Raw genomic sequence first — 25,864 nt, 5'->3', positions numbered from 1 at the left:
CAAATGTCTGCACAAATAATATTTTGAAAGAAAAAAGTAGCATTGCTCAAATATATGGAAGAATTTGAAAGGAGTTATGTGTTTTACTTTATAAATTGGACTTCATTGACAGATTTTTTGCACTATGAGCAAACTATCCTTGCCATTATCTCTCCTACTATCATCGTCATTGCTGTTGTTCAGCCACTAGTCATGTCTGACTCTTTGCAGCCCCATGCACTGCATCATGCCAGGCTTCCTTGTCCTTTATTATCTCCCAGATTTTGCTCAAACTCCTGTCTATTGAGTCAGTGATGCCCTCCAACCATCTCGTCCTCTGTCTTCCTCTTCTTTTACTGCCCTCAATCTTTCTCAGCATCAGGGTTCTTTCCAATTAGTCAGCTCTTCACCTCAAAGGCCAAAATATTGGCAAAACTTCTGATATATAGCTACAAATCAGACAAAAGTTATAAAACATATGCAAAATCCATTTAGACCTCATTAACTCATAGCTGTCATAATATCATTAAAAAGGCAAGAAATAGAGTCAGATTAGGCGCAAGCGAGAGCTGTGTTCTGCGTAGTTTTTTCCGAGGGGAGCAAGGGAAAAGGGTTAGCCATGTCGTCTTTGGTCAGAAGGGTGATCAGCACCGCGAAGGCCCCCGCGGCCATTGGTCCCTACAGTCAGGCTGTGTTAGTCGACAGGACCATTTACATTTCAGGACAGCTAGGCATGGACCCTGCAAGTGGACAGCTTGTGCCAGGAGGGGTGGCAGAAGAGGCTAAACAAGCTCTTAAAAACATCGGTGAGATTCTGAAAGCAGCAGGCTGTGACTTCACAAATGTGGTAAAAGCAACTGTTTTGCTGGCTGACATAAATGACTTCAGTACTGTCAACGATGTCTACAAACAATATTTTCAGAGTAGTTTTCCTGCGAGAGCTGCTTACCAGGTTGCTGCTTTGCCCAAAGGAGGCCGTGTTGAGATCGAAGCAATAGCTGTGCAAGGACCTCTCACGACAGCATCCCTCTAAGTGGGCCAAGTGTTATTTAGTTTGGAAATTTAATAGTATTTTTAAACTTAATGGCTTAATCTTTGTTGGAAAGGGTAAGGTTGAAGTATCTGGAGATATTATGGAAATACCATATAATAAGGAACATGAATTGAAGATTAATGATGAATCTAGTTACTAATGTTATAAACTACACTTCTATAACACTTGTATTGCTGGATGTGGGAAAACAGACATGCCTTACTTAGTTAACTCAGAAGAATAAAAGTAGAAGGAAATAACATGTAGGAAAGATGAGCTACTATTCCTGAGAAATAAGAAAGAGCACACCTAATTCAACTAAACCCTATTAATTTAATGATGTGAAGTATTTTATTATGTCAGATATGTGATTTTTACTGGAATAAAATTAAAGCATTTAAATTTGAATGGCAGAGATAAAGGAGAAGAAACTGGACCAAATTTTATATAGATAATATTTTTCTAGTGGAAATAAAATAGCATGCAGATTTAAAAAAAAAAAAAAAAAAGGCAAGAAATAACAAGCATTGGTGAGGATGTGGAGAAAAGGAAAACCTTGTGCACTATTGGTGGGAATGTAAACTGGTGTAGCCAAGATGGAAAACAGTATAGAGGTTCTTCCAAAAAGAACTAACCCATGATCCAGCGATTCCACTTCTTTAATATTTATCCAGAGAAAACAGAAACATTTTTGGGAAAAGACATATGTGACCTCATGTTTTTAACAGCATTTATAATAACCAAGTTACAGTGTCAAAATAAAGACCCAAGGCTAGATGAATGTATAAAGAATATTGAGATATCTATCTTTCTATGTATCTAATAAAACATTACTCAGTCATAAAAAAAAGAATGAAATCTGGCTACTAGAGCAGCATGGATGGACCTGGAGGGTATAATGGTAAGTGAAAGAAATTAGGGAAAGACTGTATGTTTTCTGTTATATGTGGAATCTATAAAACACAACAAATAAATATAATGAAAAAGAAGCAGACTCATAGATATGGAGAATGTACTAGTGGTTAACAGAGGGGACAGGAGTGGAGTAACTGGGTAAAATAACTGGAAGGGATTAAAGGTACAAACTATGTTATAAAACACATTAGTTACAAGGATGTAATGAACAACACAGAATATTGACAATATTTTATAATAACTTTGAATGGTGTATAATCTATAAAAATACCAAATCACTATGTTATATGCTTGAAAATAATATAATATTGTAAGTCAAGTATACTTCAATTGAAAAAAAATGCATTTGAACATCATTTGACTATAAATAGGAATTACAGTTTTAGATTAGGAAGATTATGGAAAATCTAAAAATTAATTGGACAATTTAGTGGAAGAGAAACTTAAAATTCTTCATACCTAAATCAGAGGATGAATAGGGAAATCATTAAAGAATTCTGTAAGGTTATGAAGTGGAAAAGATTATTATTTGTGGATATCATAATCTGCTCTTTGTTGTTGGTTAGTTGCTTAATCTTGTCCAACTCTATACAACCACATAGGCAGCAGAATGCCAGGCTTTCCTGCCCTTCACCATCTCCTGAGTTTGCTCAAATTCATGTCAACTGAGTTAATGATGCCATCCAAACCAGTCATCCTCTGTTGTCCCCTTCTCCTCTTGCCCTCAGTCTTTCTCAGCATCAGAGTCTTTTCCAATGAATAGGCTCTCCACATTAGATGGCCAAAGTTCTGGAGTTTCAGCTTCAGCATCAGTCCTTCCAATGAGTACTCAGGATTGATTTCCTTTAGGATTGACTGATTTGATCTCCTTGCTTCCAAGGGACTCTCAAAAGTCTTCTCCAGCACCAAAGTTTGAGACATCATTTCTTCCATGCTCAGCATTCCTTATGGTCCAACTCTCATATCCATACATGATTATTGAAAAAAAATATAGCTTTGACTAGATGGAGGTATGTTGGCAAATTGCTGTCTCTGCTTTTTAATATGCTATTTAGGTTTGTCATAGCTTTTCTTCCAAGAAGCAAGTGTCTTTATTTACGTGGCTGCAGTCACTGTCCACAGTGATACTGAATCCCAATAAAATAAAATGCTTCATTGTTTCAATATTTCTCCATCTATTTGCCATGATGTTATGGGACTAGATGCCATGATGTTAGTTTTTTGAGTGTTGAGTTTAAGTGAGCTTTTTTACTCTCCTATTTCACCTTCATCAAGAGGTTCTTTAGTTCCTCTTCTCTTCTGCCATAAATGCGGTGTCTTTTACATGTCTGAGGTTATTGATACTTCTCCCCACAATCTTGATTCCAGCTTGTGTTTCATCCAGTCCAACGTTTCTCATGTTGTACTCCGCATATAAGTTAAATAAACACGGTGACAATATATAGCCTGATATACTCCTTTCCTGATTTGGAACCAGTCTGTTGTCCAGTTACCAGTTCTAATTGTTGCTTCATGAACTGCATACAAATTTCTCAAGATGCAGGTTAGGTGGTCTAGTATTCACAACTCTTGAAAAATTTTCCAGTTTGTTGTGATCCATAGACTCAAAGGCTTCGGCATAGTCAATAAAGCAGAAATGGATGTTTTTCAGGAACTCTCTTGCTTTTTCGATTATCCAGCGGATGTTGGCAATTTGATCTCTGGTTCCTCTGCCTTTTCAAAAACCAGCTTGAACACCTGGAAGCTCACAGTTCATGTATTGTTGAAGCCTGGCTTGGTGACCTTTGAGTATTACTTTACTAGAGTGTGAGATGAATGCAATTGTATGGTAGTTTGACCAATCTTTGACATTGCCTTTCTTTGGGATTGGAATGATAACTGATCTTTTCCAGTCCTGTGGCCACTGCTGAGTTTTCCAAATTTGCTGGCATATTGAGTACAGCACATTCACATCATCATTGCTTAGGATTTGAAATAACTCAACTGAAATTACATCACCACTAGCTTTGTTCATAGTGATGCTTCCTAAGGTCCACTTCTGCACATTCCAGGATGTCTGGCTCAAGGTGAGTGATCACACCATTGTGATTATCTGGGTCATGAAGATATTTTATGTACAGTTCTTAGGTGTATCCTTGCCACCTCTTCTTAATATATTCTGCTCTGTTAGGTTCCTACCATTTCTGTCTTTTATTGAGTCCATCTTTACATGAAATGTTCCATTGATATCTCTAATTTTCTTGAAGGGATCTCTAGTCTTTCCCATTATATTGTTTTCCTCTATTTCTTTGCACTGATCACTGAGAAAGCCTTTCTTATCTCTCCTTGCTATTCTTTGGACTCTGCATTCAAATGGGTATATCTTTACTTTTCTCCTTTGCTTTTCACTTCTCTTCTTCTCACAGCTATTTGTAAGGCCTCCTCAGACAGTCATTTTTCTCTTTTGCCTTTCCTTTTTTTTTTAGGGATGATCTTGATCCTTGTCTCCTGTACAATGTCACGAACCTCTATCCATAGTTCATCAGGCGCTCTGTCTATCAGATCTAGTCCCTTAAATCTACTTCTCACTTCTACTGTACAATTGTAAGGGATTTGATTTAGGTCATACCTAAACGGCCCCGTGCTTTTCCTTACTTTCATCAATTTAAGTCTGAATTTGGCAATAAGGAGTTCATGATCTGAGCCACAGTCAGATCATGTTTTTGTGGACTTGTTTTTGTGGACTGTCTTGTTTTTGTGGACTGTATAGAACCTCTCCATCTTTGGCTTTAAAGAATAAAATCAATCTGATTTCAGTATTGATCACCTGGTGATGCTCCGGGGTAGAGTTTTCTCTTGTGTTGTTGGAAGACAGTGTTTGCTATAGCCAGTGTGTTCTCTTGGCAAAACTCTGTTATACTTTGCCCTGCTTCATTCTGTACTCCAAGGCCAAATTTGCCTGTTACTCCAGGTGTTTCTTTACTTCTTACTTTTGCATTCCAGTCCCCTATAATGAAAAGGACATCTTTATTGGGTGTTAGTTCTAAAAGGTCTTGTAGGTCTTCATAGAACCATTCAACTTCAGCTTCTTCATCATTACTGGTCTGGGCATAAACTTGGATTAACATGATATTGAATGGTTTGTCTTGGAAATGAACAGAGGTCATTCTGTGGTTTTTGAGATTGTATCCAAGTACTGTATTTCAGACTCTTTCATTGACTATGATGGCTACTCCATCTTTTAAGGGATTCTTGCACACAGTAGTAGATATAATGGTCATCTGAGTCAAATTCACCCATTCCAGTCCACTTTAGTTTGCTGACTCCTAAAATGTCCATGTTCACTCTTGCCATCTCTTGTTTGACCACTTCCAATTTGCTTTTATTCACAGACCTAAAGTTCCAGGGTCTTATGCAATATTGTTCTTTACAGCATCCGACCTTTCTTCCATCACAAGGCACATCCACAGCTAGGTGTTGTTTTTCCTTTGGCTCCATCTGTTCATTCTTTCAGGAGTTATGTCTCCTCGGATCTCCAGTAGCATATTGGGCACCTACCGGCATTTGGAGTTCATCATTCAGTGTCCTATCTTTTTGCTTTTTCATACTGTTCATGGGGTTCTCAAGGCAAGAATACTGAAGTGGTTTGCCATTCCATTCTCCAGTGGACCACATTTTGTCAGAACTCTCCACCATGACCCATCCATTGTGGGTGGCCTTACATTGCATGGCTCATAAAATACGGTTACACATGAACAAGAAAAGTTTATAAACCCAACTTAATCATGAATAAATTTCTTGCATGGATGCTTTAAATGAGAGGAAAATAAATGACTGTAAGCATTGTTTTGAAAAGTACTTAATATCATTATTCATAAGATAAATTCAGTCTAATTCAACCCATAATTTGATAAGAACACATACCACAGTCATAAGTATTTAAGAAAGACAATAACAAATATTGTTGAAAGTATGAAACAATAGGAACTTTTACATTGCTAGTGTAGTATAAATTAGCATAAACTACTCAGATTACCATTTATACATTTTATGATTTTTTAATTCCATTTCAATCTTAAAGGATCAAGGAGACTTGGAATCTTTGCTTTTCTATCTGAAGGAAAATAACAGCATCACACTCTCTGAATCTTTGACCCTGCAAATTCATGCTTACTTTTGAACTCTTGGTTGCTTTCAAACTTATTTTTATTTTTTTCTCTTATTTCCTCAGTATTTATGTTTTTTTCTAAGCACTAAGGTTGATCCAAAATAATCTAGGCTATCATTGACAGAAAGTTTAGAATTAAATGTTCTGAGAAGATTTAGAATTAAATAAAGGGCTCAAACTCATGCTATAATGGTTTGTATTCACTTCTGGCAAGGTGCATGCTGTGTATTTCATATACTTGTAATATCTAGGGGAATTATGCCTAATGGAGAGAAGGAAATAGGGAGTGAAATATCCCTGTGCTACCAAGGGTGGGAACCCCTGGGGCTTTCTTAAAGGCTGCTTACCAAACATGAAATACTTCTCAGGGAAATAAAACAAAGAAGATCATTTTTTTTTTCCCCAAGCATGCAGAATGTTCTGCACATTATGGCAAACAAATGGATAAAATATAACAGCAAAACATCCTCTAATAAACCTTTCAAAAACTGCAAATCAATCAGTGTGGTACACCAGATTAACAAAAGGAAGGATAAAAATTACATGATTATCTCAATAGGTGCAGAAAAAGCACTTGATAAAATTAAACATCCATTCATGATAAAAAAACTCACATCAAATATGGCATGGAAGGAACATATCTCAACACAATAAAGATCATTTATGACAAACTGACAACCAACATCATGCTAAAAGGTGCAAAGTGAGAAAGCATGTGCTCTAAAATGAGGAACAAGACAAGGATGCCCACTCTGACCATATATTTAACACAGCATTGGAATATCTCAAAAATAAATAGAAAAAAGGCATCCAAATGGGAAGAGAAGAAGTAAAACCATCACTATTGGCAGATGACAAACTACATATGGAAAAGCCTTCACCAAAAAAAAAAAAAAAAAACTATTATAACTAAATAAATAAAACTCAACCAAGTTCCAGGATACAATAGTAATATACAGAAATCTGTTGCTTTTCCATTCCCTACTAGTGAACTAAAAAGAGAAGGCAAAACATGTCATTTAAAATTATGTAAAAATATACAGGAATTAGCTTAATCAAGAAGGCAAAGACCTATACTCTGAAAGCTCTTAAACACTGATCAAGTTAAATGAAGAAGATCCAAAGAAATGCAAAGATACTCCATGTTCTTGGATTGGAAGGATTAATGCTGTTAAAATGTCCATACTAAGCAAAGAAATCTAAAGGTGTAATGTAATCCCTATCAAAATACCCATGATATTTTTCACAGAATTAAAACAAATAATCCTAAAATTTATACAGACACAAGATTGTCCAAATTGCCAAAGCAATCTTGAGAAAACTAAACAAACAACAATAACAATAAAGAATGGAGATAACATTCTCTCTGATTTCAGATTATACTACGAAGGTAATGTAATCAGAACAGCATACTGGCACAAAAACAGACATACAGGCCAATGGCACTGAACAGAGATCCCAGAAGTATATCCACTAACCTATAGTCAGTTAATCTATGACAAAGAAGCAGAGAATATACAATATAGAAAAAACAAACAAACAAACAAAAAAATGCAAACAGTGGTGCTGGGAAAACTGGACAGACATGTATAGCACAATGAAATTAGAATTTTCAAACTCCACATACAAATGGTCAAAATGCATTAAAGACCTAATATAAGATCTGAAAGCATAAAACTCCTATAAGTGAACATAGCAAAACACTCTTTGATATTTTTGAAAAAAAAAAAAAAATTGAACTTTTAAATTTAATTAGCTCTCTTAAGGCAAAAATAAACAAATGGGAGCTAATTAAATTTAAATTTTTTTCACAGCAAAATAAACCATTTACAAAAGGGAAAGACAATCTACTGAATGGGAGACCATATTTTCTAGTGATGTGCCTGATGAGGGTTTAACATCCAAAATATGTAAACAGCTCATATAACTCAATATTGAGAAAACAAGCAACCCAATTAATAATGTGAAGATCTGAATATACATTTTCCCAAATACCTACAATTGGTTAACATGCACAGGAAAAGGTGCTTAATATTGTTAAGCATTATAGAGATGCAAATCAAAACCACAATTAGGTATCACCTTACATCTGTCAGAATGGCTATCATCAAAAGGATCCAAGTAACAAATGTTGACAAGAATGTAGAGAAAAGGGTACCTTTCCCTGTTGGTGGGAGTGCAACTTGGTGCAATCACTATGTAAAATTGTATGAAGATTCCTTAGAAACTAAAATTTGAGCTACCATATGATCCAGCATATATCCATTCCTAGGTATATCTGAAAAAAAATGCAAAAACTGATTTGAAACAACACATGCATTCTAATGCTCACAGTAGCATTATTTGCAAAAGCCATAAATCAAGAATAAAATTATGCCATTTACAGTAATGTAGATAGAACTAGTAAGTATTGTGCTTAGTGAAATTAATCAAAGGCAAATACTGTGTGTTATCACATATGTTGAATCTAATAAGTAAAGCAGACAAATGCATATAACAAAACAGAAACTGATTCATAGATATAGAAAACAAAATAGTAGTCACCATTCGGGAGAGGGGAGGGGGAGGGGCAAGGTAGCTGTGTGGAATTAGGTGATACAAACCTTTATATATAAAATCATTAAGCAACAGGAAAATATTGTACAGCACAGGGAAATAAGGCTATATTTCATAATAACTTTGAATAGAGTATAGCCTATAAAAATATTTAAGCACTATACTGTATACTTGAAATTGACATAATACTGTAAATCAATGATCGGTGCAGTTCAGCTCAGTCACTCAGTTGTGTCTGACTCTTTGCAACCCCATGGGCTGCAGCATACCAGGCTTCGCTGTCCATCACCAACTCCCACAGCTTACTCAGAGTCATGTCCATCAAGTCAGTGATGCCACCTAACCATCTCATTCTTTGTATTCCCCTTCTCCCCCTGCCTTCAATCTTTCCCTGCATCAGGATCTTTTCTAGTGAGTCAGTTCTTCACATCAGGTGGCCAAAGGATTGGAGTTTCACCTTTGGCATCAGTCCTTCCAATGAATATTCAGGACTGATTTCCTTTAGGTTGGACTGGTTGGATTTTCTTGCAGTCCAAGGGACTCTCAAAAGTCTTCTCCACAGCTCAAAAGTGCTCAGCTTTCTTTATAGTCCAACTGTCACATCCATATATGGCTACTGGAAAAACCATAGCTTTGACTAGATGGACCTTTGTTGGCAAAGTAATGTCTCTGCTTTTTAATATGCTGTATAGGTTGGTCATAGCTTTTCCCAAGGAGCAAGTGTCTTTTAATTTCATGACTGCAGTCACCATCTGGCGCGATTTTGGAGCCCAAGAAAACAAAGTCTATCACTGTTCCCATTGTTTCTCCATTTATTTACCATGAAGTGAAGGTACTGGATGCCATGATCTTAATTTTTGGAACGTTGAGTTTTAAGCCAACTTTTCAGTCTTCTCTTTCACTTTCATCAAGAGGCTCCATAGTTATTCTTCACTTTCTGCCATGAAATCAATGATATTTCAGTACAAAAAAAAATGAAGATATTTGATAAATTTTATTATTGCTGTCCTTCCAGGCTTACTATTATGGGTGAGTGATAGTCATAACTTTATATAAATCAAATAAATGAGAAAACTACATATGAATCACTCGAGCACATTGCCAATCTATTGCTTTACCACACTATAATGGATAGAAGATATGTCTGCATGGATTGAATAAGAGCAGAGAAAGACAGATGGATCAGGATGGGGAATACATGTAAATCCATGGCTGGTTCATGTCAGTGTATGACAAAACCACTACAATAGTGTAAAGTAATTAGCCTCCAACTAATAAAAATAAATGGAAAAAAAAAAAAAAAAAAAAAAAAAAAAAAAAAAAAATAAAGGGCATTAATGAAAGGCAAAAAAAATACAAAAAAAAAAAAAAGACAGTTGGAGTCCATGTGATATTTCTGCCATCTCATTTTTCAAATAGTTTATGATTTTCCCACATCATCAGGGTGTGACCAAATCCTTTTTTTTTTTTTTTCCTTTCTTCCCCACTCTAACTGATGGTTTCCAAGACAGGCAGGGAACTTTGAGAAATCTACACTCCAAAGACACATAGCTGTAAGTTAATCTTTAATCGTGTACTGTTTGTTTTTAGGAATATTCTGGTAAAATGTCTTTTCTCTCCTCTATTTCCATGTTCTATTTCTACCCAACCACCCATGTTTCTTTTTGCTAACTCACCCTTTCCTGTGCCTCCATCTGGGACTATAGGAATCTCCCCTTAGTGAAATGTACTTTCATTTTTTCTGTCCCCTTCTTTCTATAAATGGAGACTGCCTAACTTGGTCACCCAAGTTTGAGTCTCAGATCAGTAGGGATCAGGTTTATAAGTAACTAGTCCATATGCCTGTTGTTTCTGAACTACAAACTCTGGTACTTCAACCCAAATGCTCAGCAACACATGTAGGGACCTTGAGTATTTTGAGATTCCCACAAGTAGCAAGACATTTGACAGACATCCAAAGCTATAAGATGAGCTGTGAATAAGCCTAGTGGAGATGAAAAATGTAAGAAATTAACAGAAGTTGGGTCTTTAGCTTTGTGTGATACATGTTTTCTAATATTTTACCTTACTAAGAGGAGAAATACTTTGAAAGAGCAAATTTGGTTAAGGAATATGTAGGTATATTCTACTTGTGAAGTTAAATTTTAAACATAGGATTAACACACATTTTAATTCTGTCACAATGGAAATGTTTCTATCAGAATAATACATATTAAATATATCTTTAATAATTGATTAGTGAACAAATATCTAGTGTATATTTGCTATATAACAGGTCTTGTATTAAGTATTGACAACACAAGGATCACAAGAAAAGAAAGATATCTGTATTTACTTGGCTTATATATTAAAGTTACAATACAGTATTAAGGTGTATAATACAAAATCAAGGTGTATAAAATATTAAGGGTTCTACTTAAATAGGTGTGTAGTAAACAGAATCCCATAGTTTTGAGAAAGAAAATCACAAATCCTGGACAAATACTATGTATTTGTATATGTATTAAATATATGTATTTAAACTGAAATATAAATATATGTATTAAAATATGTATTAAAAATATGTATTAAAACTGAAATATACTCTGAGAGTTCTTCTTGTAAGGAGCTTGGAAGTTGCCTATTATCTTAACAACAAATAAAAAGATGAATAGACTGAAAAATGGACACTTCTTTCTGCAAGAAAAGGGAAGACACAGATCAAACAACTGTCTCCAAAATAGCAGAGAAATAAAGGTGAATACAGGGAATCATGACTTAACTTAGTAGGCATAAGACCCAGTAACATGGTAGGAAAATCTCAGATGCAATTGATGAATTGCTACAGGCTCAGTGTAAAGAACTCTGAGAGTTAAAAATTCCAGGGAGACCCACTCATTCGGCAGTCTTCTCAGTTTTATGAGATGGATCTTCAGAGGCATGACAAGGTTCTCACAGTAAATATGTGAGGAAAAATATCCTGTGCTTGAGGCAGTGGTAGGGAGAAAAAAAAACCCACAAACAAACCACCATTTGTAAATATACCACAGTCTTTGTTCTTCTTAATAAAGCCTGCCCTAAGGGAAAACTAGTTAATCAGTGCCTAAACTATTGGAGTAATATCAGAGCCTAATTGACCCAGGGGAAAAAATACCCACTTCCTGCTTACTCTAGCCATCATATTCAACCTAATGGAGTAGGAAAAAAAAGAAAGAAAGAAAGAAAAACAACTGTGAGGTTCACAGTCCAGGGGCATAGGTTCACTAAAAGACAGAGACTGAAGCACTGTACCACATAACACTTTCTCCGCCCCCATAACTTACCATCACAATTCTAAAGCCTGTTTATAGAAGCTTATTCATTTATTTATTTATTTCTACTATATCATGTCTAGCTAAAATTTAAAAAAAAAAATTACAAGTCATACAAAAGACTAAAAACACAATTTGAAGAGCTAAAACAACCATCAGAACCACATATTGTAGGATTATTGGTTATGAGACCAAAATTTTAAAACAATCATAATTAGGATATTAAAAGCTCCAATGGATAAAGCAGACAGCATGCAAAATGGGCCATATAATAAGACTGATAGACATTCTAACAAAAACAATAAAAGAAAGCAATGTTAGAGATAGAAAGAGTGCAAAAACTATGATTAATTAAGGGAAATTATGAATTTTAGAGAAATCTTGCTAAAATGTAACTGGGAAGCGGAAAGAAGAGTTCTCATTTAGGTACAAAATGAGGTCAGTACAGATCCCAAGAGGAACAGACCTCTTTTGCATCTCTGACAGGAAGTGATGCTACTTTCTTACCACCAGCAACAGGAAGAAAGATATTATCCAACTCAGCCAATGAGAGACTGTCAAAACTCAACCAAGAACAGCCACTATACTATGAACTCCCAGTTTTCTCCAATGCACTTTTTGTTTATAATAGTCCTTCCCAACTTCCTCTTCTGTATGAGTTTTCTCTCCTTTACTTTATGGAACTTGCAAGTGGCTCACCATACTTGCATGTGCTATACTCCAATGCTTTGCTATTCTGAATAAAACTATGGTACTGGAAAAACCAAAATAAATAAATAAACAAAATAAAAAATAATATTATTGTTAAGCAATTATCCTCCAATAAAAATAGAAATGGGACATAAACAAAGAAATGTATAGTTTTTATATATTTAAATAAAAATAAATAACATGTATTGCCTGTAGGAATAATTTTGCTACCTTAAAGCCAAGTCTTTGCTATCCAAAGATTATTTTTGCAACCACTTTTATCAGTTGTTAGGTAGTTAGAATAGCAAAAAGGTGTCCAAAATGGCGGTGGCTAAAAGACCAAGAAAGGGAAAAGCCTGTGAAAGTAGAACAAAAGAAAGCTCAACTGGAGTGAGAACTTCAGGTGAAACACACACTCCCTTGTTGGCCAGCCCAGTTTGCATAATAAAAGCTCAAGAGGGGGAGCAGACACACATATAAAAGGAGGAAGCCAAGATGGATTGAGGCCTCTCCTTTTGGGTCAGCTGGCTCTCATGCCTCGAGAGTGTACTATCCTTCTCTTGCCAAGTAAAACTGAGGTGTAACAGAGCTGTAGCACTGGCCTGCCATTTCAAAGCTTTGCTGTGGTGAGACAGAACTGAGAAAATTACACACTCCCCCAACAAGTTAAAGGCTATATTCATTTCCATGTGATCTTACTTTGTGGGGGTGGGAGAGGATAAAAGGAAATAGAGTGATAGAGTGGTTGGTCCTATTACAGTTGGCTTCTTATACTTTTGACCAGTTAAAACTAGAGAGCTTGAGTTTGTATTGCATCTAATGTTAAATATCTATAATGTGTTGAAATGGAGTATTTCCTACCATATCAGTAAACAAGGATGTCACAACCATCAGTGATTCCATGTGAATTTCTGAGCCCAAGGGGTATCCACTGAGAGCTATGCCTGCTATCTGGCAGCCATAATCACTCCCCACTGCTCTTAGGAGCTGGGGGTGGAAATGAAAAACACAGGCAACAGCCATCTGCCACTTCCTGCAATAAACAAAGGGATGTGAAAAATCAGAGTGAAGTATGCTGGCCCCAGATAGATGAGATTCATATGAAAGGAATGATTTCAGTAAGCCCAGACTTGAATCTTCCCATACATGGAAATACAATAAATTCTTTAATTTGAGGTTTCTAGTTTTCCTTAATTAACATGAATCTTTTGATTACTGCAAACTTCTATATAACCTGACTCCTCTCCCACCTCCTCAGAACAATTTTCTCAGTGTTACTTGAGATGTTGTCACCCAGACTTGAAGTCCTAAAAATTCCCACCAAATAAAACATAACTCTCAACTTCTAGGTTGTGACTATTTTTTTAAGTTGAGAAAATCTGTAAAAATAAAAATAAAAAAAAGTAATAATAAATTTAAAAAAAATAGGTCTGTTCCTAATAGAGTGCCTTTCTCTCATTTAATATCAAAATTATATCCAACTGATGGTTAACAAATGACTCAATTTTACCCACTTAGAGCTGAGTCTGTGTAAAGAGATGTACAAGCATAATGCTGTATGGTATGTGCAAATGGAGACTCCTTTGGTAGTATTTTATAAGAGGAAATTAACATATTGAATTAATAGACTCTAGTTTCCCTGGTCAGAGAAGGCAATGCAACCCACTCCAGTACTCTTGCCTGGAAAATCCCATGGACAGAGGAGCCTGGTAGGCTATAGTCTATGAGGTCACAATGAGTTGGACATAACTGAGCGACTTTACTTTACTTTAGTTTTCCTTTCAAATCTGAATTCTTAAAGAGTTCAGTGATTGAGTTCATCTTCTACCCTCTGCTTCAGTCAAAGTAAATTCTAAATCTCAATCATTTTTTGTCTTATGCTTCCATATTTTAGCATCTAATACTTCCAATATTTTCACTGATGCAGGGTTAAATAGATTTGGAAAGAGAAAGTATTGCAAACACAATGATATTTTAGTTGAACAATGTTATAAATGTATCATCATGTTAGGATTAAAAGAAAAGCATCAATCTTGTAGAAATAGTGAGTAGCATAAAGAATGTGATAAAATAATTCTAAAGGTCAAAATATGTAAGGTGACATTCAAAATTCATATGTTAAGAATATCACTTAAAAATTCAGTCTCTTGGCAACTCTAGTGTGTGAAATGCTATAAAAGTCATAGAGCATTTTATCTGAAATTTTGTATAATGGATGGTTACAATTTGCTTTGATTTTGGCAATTCAATCTTTGTTGCCCCCTCTCCTTATCATAGAGTCAGTCATTAGCTCTCAGTCCTTCACTCTGACTCTATTATCACCTCCTAAAGACAGTCTGACACTTTCTGTGTACTAAAATATAACAGCATCTTCTGTGTTCTCATTTCAGTTCAGTCCTTTTTTAGTATTTGAGACTTCACCACCATCTTCCCTTTCAACATTGTTTTTCCTTTGGTTTTTGCGGTATACTCTTGCTGGTTGTACTTCATTTCTGTTCATTTTCGCTATAACTTTCAAATTCATCTCCTGCCAACACTATTCATGTTTTATGACCTTTTAAAATTCTAGGTCTTATCTCTTATCAGATGTTCTTCGCTTGCTTGAGACATAAGCTGTTCCCTACTCACCACTATATTCACCTCAGTTATCTTGTTGGCAGTAAAGTTTCTATTTAACCCTTAAGATTTAAGTGATGAGATTCTCTTTCTTTGAAATATTCCTTTATTTTCATGAGTATAATTAAAGCAAAGTATAATTAAATATATCTTGCCTACATTTCCCAGGACACAGAAATTACTCTGGCACATTTAATCATTCAGTCTCTACAGTAGAATAATCAAGAGCTTTAGATTCAGAAGTCTTGTATTTAAATTCAAACTTTCTCATTCATACATGTGCTTAAATTTTCAAGTTTAGTTAGTCTCTGGTAGACTTAGTCTCCTCATTTGAAAAAAGTTAATAGCAATTATCCTATAAGGTATATATGAGAATTAGAAGATAAGCTATAAGAAAATGCAGAGAATAATTTCTATAACTTATTAGAAGTTTTCTAGATGGCCTATTCCATCTATACAGAAAGAGATGGTTACAGTTTTATTATTATTGATATTTATTCCACTCTCTCCATCTTTTATTAATAATTAGTTTAATAAATAGATTCCCTGAGACAATGTAATTTTATACCTTAATCTTGAGTTAGACTGTTCCATCAGCATGGAGATAAATGCAAATATGAAATTTTGTGAGGAAATTCACATGCCAATCAAGATTAGTCCACTCTATGGCTCTATAATGCATGATGTGATCTCTACTTGCTGCTGCTGCTAAGTCGCTTCAGTCCTGTCCAGTTCTGTGCAACCCCATAGATGGCAGCCCACGAGGTTCTTCCTCCAGGCAAGTGCTCTCCAGGCAGGAATACTAGAATGGGTTGCCATTTCCTTCTCCAATGCAAGCATGAGTGAATGCTAAGTCGCTTCAGTCATATCTGACAGTGTGACCCCATGGACAGCAACCCACCAGGCTCTTCTGTCCACGGGATTCCCCAGGCAAGAATACTGGAGTGGCTTGCCATTTCCTTCTCCAGACCTCTACTTAGCTGTTGATTTTGTCCTATAGTTTGTAGTTTACCTGATTACACACAACTGAAATCTGAAACCAAAAATACATAAGAAACTTTTCCCTTAACTAATCATGCCTTCTCTACCCAACATTCCCATCTTTGCCAAAGACTTCAAAATCAGATCTTATACTGAAAATTTAGTGTATATTACAAAGTAATGAAAATCATCACCGGGGTACATGAGTAAGATAATTTATGTTTGTCTCATTTTTTGAAATTTTGCATATTTTCTAATTCACGTGAAGCATAATTAGACTGTTAATATGTAGGTACTTTACCATTCCTGACCTCCAAGTTATCCAGAGAATATTTGACTATTTTCCTTATACAATGGCCCCAACCATGTTAAACCACATAAAAGCTTATATAGGAGTTAAGGGAAAATCATTGTATACCTTCAATCATCCATGTTCAATAAAGATTCCTTTGTTAAGTAAGGGGAAAATAGGATACTCGGCAGTCTATAAGTCTTACTGCACTCCAAGTAGGAAACAAAAGAACCCAGGAAAGTTTTGGTAAGAACAAAAGAAAGAAAGAAGAAAAAAAAAGAAAAAAGACTATTGGGGTTTAGAAAGAAAGTAGGCTCTGGTAAGTATGAAGTGAATAAAAGAATCTTACTATTTATGTCTCCTGACCTGAAGCACAACCGTGACTAATTCTGTTGGAATAATAGTCATTTGCAGTAATTTTACCTTTTGGTTAATCATCCACTGATGATCTTTCAGTGATTTTGTAAGAAAAACAACACCACCACTCTCAAAAATTATTAACTTATTTTTATGATTTCATCAGTAGTCATCAAATTATTTGTAAAACCTTTATCTAGGTTTTAAAACTATATGAGGGAAACCTTAGCAATTTGAATCATATTCTAAATGACTAAAAAAGTGATGAAAAAGTTTCCAAACCCTTGTGTATATATGCCAGCATCCATTCTGTAAGATATTTAAGATAATATTCAGTAAACTAGTTTCAAAGACATAGGCAGTATGTACTTAGTAAGACATAAACCTTAGTTTCCTGATGGATTTTTAAGGACTTAGTCTTAACCAGCCTTCTTAGCAATTGACACTGAGTGCTTTTGTAAGACTAATTGGTTTCAATGTGGATATAGGTAAATTATTCTCTGCACTTTTCCTTTTTCAAGAAACATCAAATCTGCTGTATTAATACACTGGAGCAAAGTCACTGTGACCTCCTGCTACTTGTTGGTGGACAGTGTTGCACAGTCATTGATCCAGAAGGACCTTGCCCAAGCTAATCTGACACTAGGGTCCAGTGAAGAGCCACAGAGATTGCTGCACAAACTATATCAGATTTGGAATAAAATATTCATCCCTGCAAAGTCCTCAAGTTATGTTTAGATTCATGGTAATCACCAAGATTACAGAGTCACTCTCAAAATTTGTTTCAGGCAAGATGATTTTCTTAGAAAGTCTCCAAAGCCAAACAGCAAAGATTGAAAAACACTGGGGAAGCTAGTTAAATCAAAATGAAGAAACCCATATAGTCAATAACACTTGCTGCCTACATATACAAATATATACTTAATTGTTTTGATAAATACAAAAAAATTGAAATGCTAGTCATTTGTACCATGTCTTATGAATGACCTCATCTTGGTTGGTTGCAAATTTATTGCAGGTATATTCTGTAATTCATTCTTTTTTTTTTTTTTTTTTGTCTCATTTCTAGTAGCAAGGGAATTTTTTTGGGGATTATTATTTTAAAAATTCTTAATTCAAATCTATATAAGATAACTAGGGAACACAAAATGAGTGATTCAGGAATAGTTAAGTATGCTGAATGCATTATTTTCATAATTAGTAGTGTTCATTTCACAATCAAGAGTTTTCAAGGAGCTGTACTTTGAACAAAATAATTTAATGATCTCTGAGTTTTATTTTGTTTTATTTTTCTACTTTCAAAGCTGGAGGAGTTATATACTTGCTTATCTACATAAAACAGTCATCCTTTCTATAAGAAGCAATGTGGTAAGGTAAAAGTGTTATTCACTCAGTTGTGTCCAACTCTTTGTGACCCTATGGACTGTAGCCTGCCGGGCTTCTCTGTACATGGAATTCTCCAGGAAAGAATACTGAAGTGGGTAGCCATTCCCTTCTCCAATGGATCTTCCTGACCCAGGGACTGAACCCAAGTGCCCTGCTTTGCAGGCAGATTCTTTACTGTCTGAGACACTGTGACTCAAGAAATCTAGTATTTCATTTCCCAATATGTTCTAAAAAGGATGATAAATATTGATGAGAGTTGAATATTATCTATGCTATAATGCGTGTTTAAATATGTAAATATGACGGAAATACATTAAAAAAACTTAAATTACATGTTTATAGATGAATACGCATGCCTGTGTTTAAAATAGTACAACACATTAGATTAATACACAATAATAGAGAGATGAGGTAGGTTATATGAGACACATTTAAATTGTATTAATTTAAATTTGTATTAATTTGATAGATGTTTTGAGAAAATAAAATTCTGTGAAAAACAGTAACTTCAAAATGTTTTAACACAGAAATAGAAGTTTCTAAATGACCCTACATATCAGATTAAGTAAACGTATACAATAAAACAAAGCCTGATCTTCTAATCAAACTTCATTTGGTGAACAACTTCAGCCTTTAGTTGGCTGATTTGAAATTATGTTTTGTGCGATTTTTCTGTTGAACATGAAAGAACACCACAACCATGCAAAACTATAAAGATGGTATCAGATAAAATTCCTGTCAGCTTAGTGGTGATAGCTGACAAGATAGAAAACAAAATGTTTTGTTGTGTCTATGTTCAAAACAAGGGTTAAAATATACACTTAAACTTCAATATTATATATTAATACTAGGGCATTTAATCTGGTTTAATGTTAGGTAATAAGCTCTATAACTGTGATAGTTTGTGTTTAGTCTGCCTTTAAAGGTGTTTAAATTTCTTAGAATCTGATATATTAGACTTTTTAATATGTCAAAATATTTCTATCTGAATAAATGAATTTATAATGAATAAGAAGTATATTAATATTAATGTATTGAATTAATAGATTATATTGTAGTGATATAAATGGTATTTTAAAAGAAATATTGGTTTTTTGGTGTTTAAAGAAAATTGAATTTAACAGTCACAAAGTAAGTAAATTAAAAACATTTCCAAATTTATGTTTACTTCTAATGAACTACATGAAAGATATCAGCATCTCAAATGTATATGGTATTCTAGTATTGTAAAAGAACTTCAGACTTAAATTTATAGTTGCAAAATATGAGAAAAAAAATATTTTCTCATTAAAAAAAGGAATGATTGTTTCTAATCAATGATAGGGGTAACACTATCAGTACAAGAATCATGTTTCTGTTTTCTAATTAATGTAACTTACTTCTTCAAAATTTGGAATGACTGGTGATTAATATAAATGCAATTTTTATAATAATTACTCAAAATGATAAAAATTATCAAAATAGGATAATTTCATGTTTATTGTAGCCCACATTGCAACAGAACACATTTTTTAGTGATATTGATGAGTTGCTTTGTTGAATTAACTAATAGAAAACAACAATGGCTTTTAATGGAGCATTCTCTATAATCTGTCCTTTATCATTAAACTTCAGTCTTGATTTATCCTTAAACTTTAGTTTCTACAAAGAAGCAAGTGGCTTCTGTCAAATTATTAAGTAAATAGGAAGATATAAATTCATATTAAATCATAATCTCATGAAGATGGTACAGAATCAGAAGACATGCTTCTTGGTTTTGCTTTATGTTTTTACAATAATCTTGCATTCAACCTTAAACCATCACCTCAAATTGCTACATTTGCATTTCTCATCAATAGGAAGAAGGATATATTTATATCTATCACTTGAACTCCTGGGTTGTTGTGAAATTTAAATAAGATTTCAAGAAATTTTGAAAGAATCTTGAAGCTGTAAAATGTTACAGAGGTATAGTATTGTATATTCGTATATCCTGCATGTCCAACCAATCCATCCTAAAGGAAATCAGTCCTTAATAGTCTTTGGAAGGACTGGTGCTGAAGCTGAAACTCCAATACTTTGGCCACTAGATGCGAAGAGCTGACTCATTTGAAAAATTCCTGAAGCTGGGAAAGATTGAAGGCAGGAGGGGAAGGGGACAACAGAGTATGCGATAGTTGGCTGGCATCACCGATGAATGGACATGAGTTTGAATAAACTCCAGGAGATGGCAATGGACAGGGAGGCCTGGTGTGCTGCAGTCCATGGGGTTGCAAAGGGTCAGACACGACTGAGCAACTGAACTGAACTAAACAAAAGATAAACACTGAAACTTTGAAATTATGAGACTATCACTCAAGAAGGTATAATAAAAAATCCATTTTCTGCTTAACTCTACAAATATTTTTTTTATAAAAACCATTCCTAAAGAATATGTTGCCTTATGTCACATACTACTGAATTAATTTGTGGACTTACAGTATTAAAATGTGTCTTCAATATTTCCCAAAGAATAATGGCAGTAATAACTGCCTTGGTCATCACTATGAGTATACATAGAATTTATTTTTTAAATTCACTCTAACCTTTACAAAATGTTCCCTGTTTACAAAATAAATGGATTATGCCTTATTACAACCTAAGTTTCAAATAATGTTCTTTAGTTAAAATATTTTAAAATTTACATATTTAAATACAATTTAAATTTAAATGTTTAAATACTAAAATAATATTAATTACCTATCAAACAAGAGAAATGAATCTTAGAAAAGTGTGTTTTAGTCTCTAAGTCATGTCCAACTCTTGCAAGCCAATGGACTGTATGTAGTCTGCCAGGCTTCTCTGTCCATGGGATTTTCCAGGCAAGAATACTGGAGTGGGTTGACACTTCCTTCATCAGAATAGTAAGTAGAAGAGTATTTTGTATATTTGCTTTCTTTTGATATGCCCATAAACCTCAGTAAATGCAGAGAATAATGAATATTCATTGAATAGACAATTCCAAAATAATACCTTCAGATGATATATAAAACAGCCTTGATATATGTTATACTAAAAAACAGCCTGTGCTTTATCATTTTGTTTCATATATTAACGTGTTCCAGGCAATTTATATTAGACACTGATTATGCTTTCATTTTATTTCTCTCGTTTCACTGCCAATTCATGAGAGAAAACATGGACTGGCCATCTTTGGAGGTGTGTGATCTTAGGAGTACCTCAGGAACAGCTCCAGCATTTGTCAACTTTTCTGCTGTTTACAACTGGAGTCTCACACGCCCTTGTGTCCCAGAGGACATTCAAAACAAGACCGAGTGCCTTATGGACAGTTGGCACTTGATTCTGAGATTGTTTTCCAAGTTCCTAGCACTTGTTAGAGAAGAAGAGGGTTAGGCAAACAGATGCTCAGTTAAGCAAAAAGAGTAGATGACAGATATACCCATGTATTAAAACGGATATCTACAAAAGAGCAAAGTAAATATTTTTGTCTCTACTTTATCCAATTTAAACACAATATTCTAGTCAAATATTAACACCATAGTCAAAATTGCACAGAATATTTCTTTTCTGCCACGGTATAAACTAATACTTGATAGGATGATTTAAAAAATAAAGCATTAAACATTATAATTATAGAGTCATCTGCTTTCAACTTAATTGACAACAGGAAAATTGATGAAAATGTTTAATAACCTGCCAATTTTTATTCCTTTGTCACTTATATAGTGCTTTTAAATTTGGCTACAAATGGGGGAGGGAACTAAGATGGTGGAGGAGTAGGACTGGGAGACCACTTTCTCCCCTACAAATTCATCGAAAGAACATTTGAACGCTGAGCAAACTCCACAAAACAACTTCTGATTACTAGCAGAAGACATCAGGTGCCCAGAAAAGCAGCCCATTGTCTTCGAAAGGAGGTAGGACAAAATATAAAAGATAAAAAGAGAAGACAAAAGAGCTAGGGATGGAGAGCCATCCCAGGAAGGGAGTCATAATAGAGGAAGTTTCCAAACACCAGGAAACCCTCTCACTGGTGGGTCTGAGGGAAGTTGTTGAATCTTGGAGGGCAACCTAACTGGGAGGAAAAATAAATAACACCCACAGATTACATGCCTAAAAGCAATTCCAAGCAGAAAAGTACCCCAGAGGCTCGCATCCGCCACTAGCAAGTGGGGGCGGAACTGAGAGGAGCGGGCGGCATTGCTTAGGGTAAGGACCAGGCCCGAATGCCCTGAGGGTAATCAGAGGGAGCTTACCTGAGATGGCAACTTGAATTGTGGGATAGCAAGAGAGAGAGAGAATTAAGTTGGGAAAAGCCCTAAACTTAGGCACTACCTGCCCGTTCCCAGAACGAAGGACTGAGTGAATACCAGAGAAGAGCTAGCCGGCGGCAGACAGGCCCATCCCCGCCGGAGGCAGGAGGCGGGGGGAGGGGAAAGGGGCAAACTCGGCCCCAGAGATGGCACCCCTACCAAACTGCAAACAGGCTCCCAGCTTCTAACCAAAGACTCCCTTGAGATTCTGGATGGTCGACATCTGCCGGGAGGATCGCAGCTAGAGTCCAGCTCCCCAAAACAGACACAAGGCGCACCCTACCGGAGCGCATGGAAACTGAGGCTGGGACCGCGGAGGGGAGAAGGCGCCCTGCACCCGGGGAGAGTGCGCTCGTCAAGCTCCTGGCTGCCTGAGCTGCTCCGACCAGGGAAGGCACAAAATGCAGGCCCAACCGAGTCTGTGCTGTTGTGGAATACCGGAAAACCTGAATCTGAGCGGCTTAGGCTTGGGAAGCGCACACAACACAGGGCCCGCTCCATGGAGAGCAGCCTGGAGCCTGAGCAGTGTAGACGGGAAAGCACACACACCCGCCCCGAGCGGGGCAAACCCAGTGTGGCCGGAACACTGCGAGTGCTCCCCACACACACCAGTGACATTTGTCTGCAGGGCCCCACCTCCCCACAGCAGGACTGAACAAGTGAACCTAAACAGGAGACCACCTGCGCCCGCCTGTGTCAGGGCGGAAATTAGACACTGAAGAGACCAGCAAACAGAAGCCAAATACAAAGGGAACCGCTTCAGAAGTCACAGTGCAACAGATTAATATCCCTGTAGGTAACACCGACTACACTGGAAGGTGTCTATAGATAGCAAGAAGTGTTAGTTCGAACAAGGAGCTATCTGACACTGAACCAAACCCACACTGCCCTCAACAGCTCCAGACAAATTCCTAGATATACTTTTACTACTATTTTTTTTTTATTTTTTAATAAAAAAAAATTATCTTTCTTGTTTTACTTTTTTTTTCCTCTCTCTCTTTTTAAAAAGTCCTCTATTACTCCTCTATTACTCTTAATTTTCATCTTTATAACCCACTATAACCTGGCAAAAAAAAAAAAAAAAAAAAACTATTTTTAAAGCAAACTCCATATATATTTCTTAATTTTTTGTGTGTTTTTGTGGTTTTTTAATATTGTATTTTTAAGAGTCTAACCTCTACTCTAGATTTTTAATATTTGTTTTTCAGTACTTGATATCAATTTTGGACATTTAAGAATCCAACCTTCAGTACCCATTTTTACTCAGGAGTGTGATTACTGGTTTGATCACTCTCTCCCCCTTTTGATTCTACTTTTTCTCCCCCAGATCACCTCTATTTCCTCCCTGTCCCTTCTCTTCTCAATCCAATTCTGTGAATCTCTGTGGGTGATCTGGGCTGCGGAGAACACTTAGGGAATAGAGTACTATGTAGATCTGTCTCTCCTCTTGAGTCCCCCTTTTTCTCCTCCTGCTCATCTCTATCTCCTTTCTCCCTCTCCTCTTCTTCATGTAACTCTGTGAACTTCTCTGGGTGTCCCTCACTGTGGAGAATCCTTTCACCATTAACCTAGAAGTTTTATTATCAGTGCTGTATGGAGAGAGAAGTTTTGAGGCTACTGAAAGAATAAGACTGAAACCCAGAGGCAAGAGGCTTAAGCCCAAAACCTGAGAACACCAGAGAACTCCTGACTAAAGGGAACATTAAGTAATAAGAGATCATCCAAAAGCCTCCATACCTACACTGAAACCAACCACCACCCAAGAGCCAATAAGTTCCAGAGCAAGACATACCACACAAATTCTCCAGCAATGCAGGAACATAGCCATGAGCGTCAACATACAGGCTGCCCAAAGTCACACCAAACATATAGACCCATCTCAAAACTCACTACTGGACACTCCAGTGCACTCTATGCCAATAAAGTGGACAACTTGGAAGAAATGGACAAATTCTTAGAAAAGCATAACTTTCCAAAACTGAACCAGGAAGAAATAGAAGATCTTAACCGACCCATAGCAAGCATGGAAATCGAAACTGTAATCAGAAATCTTCCAGCAAACAAAAGCCCAGGACCAGATGGCTTCACAGCTGAATTCTACCAAAAATTTTGAGAAGAGCTAACACCTATCTTACTCAAACTCTTCCAGAAAATTGCAGAAGAACGTAAACTTCCAAACTCATTCTATGAGGCCACCATCACCCTAATTCCAAAACCAAACAAGGATGTCACAAAAAAAGAAAACTACAGGCCAATATCACTGATGAATATAGATGCAAAAATCCTTAACAAAATCCTAGCAAACAGAACCCAACAACATATTAAAAAGATCATACATCATGACCAAGTGAGCTTTATCCCAAGAATGCAAGGATTCTTTAATATACACAAAGCAATCAATGTAATACACCACATTAACAAACTGAAAGATAAAAGCCATATAATTATCTCAATAGATGCAGAAAAAGCCTTTGACAAAATTCAACATCCATTTATGATAAAAACTCTCCAGAAAGCAGGCACAGAAGGAACAAACCTCAACATAATAAAAGCTATATATGACAAACACACAGCAAACATTATCCTCAATGGAGAAAAAATTGAAAGCATTCCCCTTAAAGTCAGGAACAAGACAAGGGTGTCCACTCTCACCACTACTATTCAACATAGTTTTGAAAGTGTTGGCCACAGCAATCAGAATAGAAAAAGAAATAAAAGGAATCCAGATAGGAAAAGAAGAAGTAGAACTCTCACTGTTTGTAGATGACATGATCCTCTACATAGAAAACCCAAAAGACTCTACCAGAAAATTACTACAGCTAATCAATGAATACAGTAATGTTGCAGGATACAAAATTAACACAGAGAAATCCCTTGCATTCTTATACATTAACAATGAGAAAACAGAAAGAGAAATTAAGGAAACAATACCATTCATCATTGCAACAAAAAGAATAAAATACTTAGAAGTATATCTACCTAAAGAAACAAAAGACCTATATATAGAAAACTATAAAACACTGATGAAAGAGGACACAAATAGATGGAGAAATATACCATATTCATGGATTGGAAGACTCAATATTGTGAAAATGACTATAATACCCAAAGCAATCTCTAGATTCAATGCAATCCCTATCAAGCTACCAATGGTATTCTTCACAGAACTAGAACAAATAATTTCACAATTTGTATGGAAATGCAAAAAACCTCGAATAGCCAAAGCAATCTTGAGAAAGAAGAATGGAACTGGAGGAATCAACCTGCCTGACTTCAGGCTCTACTACAAAGCCACAGTCATCAAGACAGCATGGTAGTGGCACAAAGATA

At 35.7% G+C, this 25,864-nt stretch overlaps 1 protein-coding gene across 1 annotated transcript; it reads left to right on the top strand.

The window, feature by feature from the left end:
* Positions 1-529: 529 nt before the first annotated feature.
* Positions 530-1,504, top strand: LOC122428750 (2-iminobutanoate/2-iminopropanoate deaminase). The gene has a single exon (XM_043448844.1). It carries the CDS (start codon positions 599-601, stop codon positions 1,010-1,012), a length of 414 nt encoding a protein of 137 aa, XP_043304779.1. The 5' UTR covers positions 530-598; the 3' UTR covers positions 1,013-1,504.
* Positions 1,505-25,864: the final 24,360 nt, after the last annotated feature.

This window comes from Cervus canadensis, chromosome 27 (genome assembly GCF_019320065.1).
Source record: "Cervus canadensis isolate Bull #8, Minnesota chromosome 27, ASM1932006v1, whole genome shotgun sequence".
Classification (NCBI taxonomy): domain Eukaryota; kingdom Metazoa; phylum Chordata; class Mammalia; order Artiodactyla; family Cervidae; genus Cervus; species Cervus canadensis.
The sequence above is the reverse complement of the archived record's forward strand: the minus strand, read 5'-3'. Positions and strand labels throughout refer to the sequence as shown.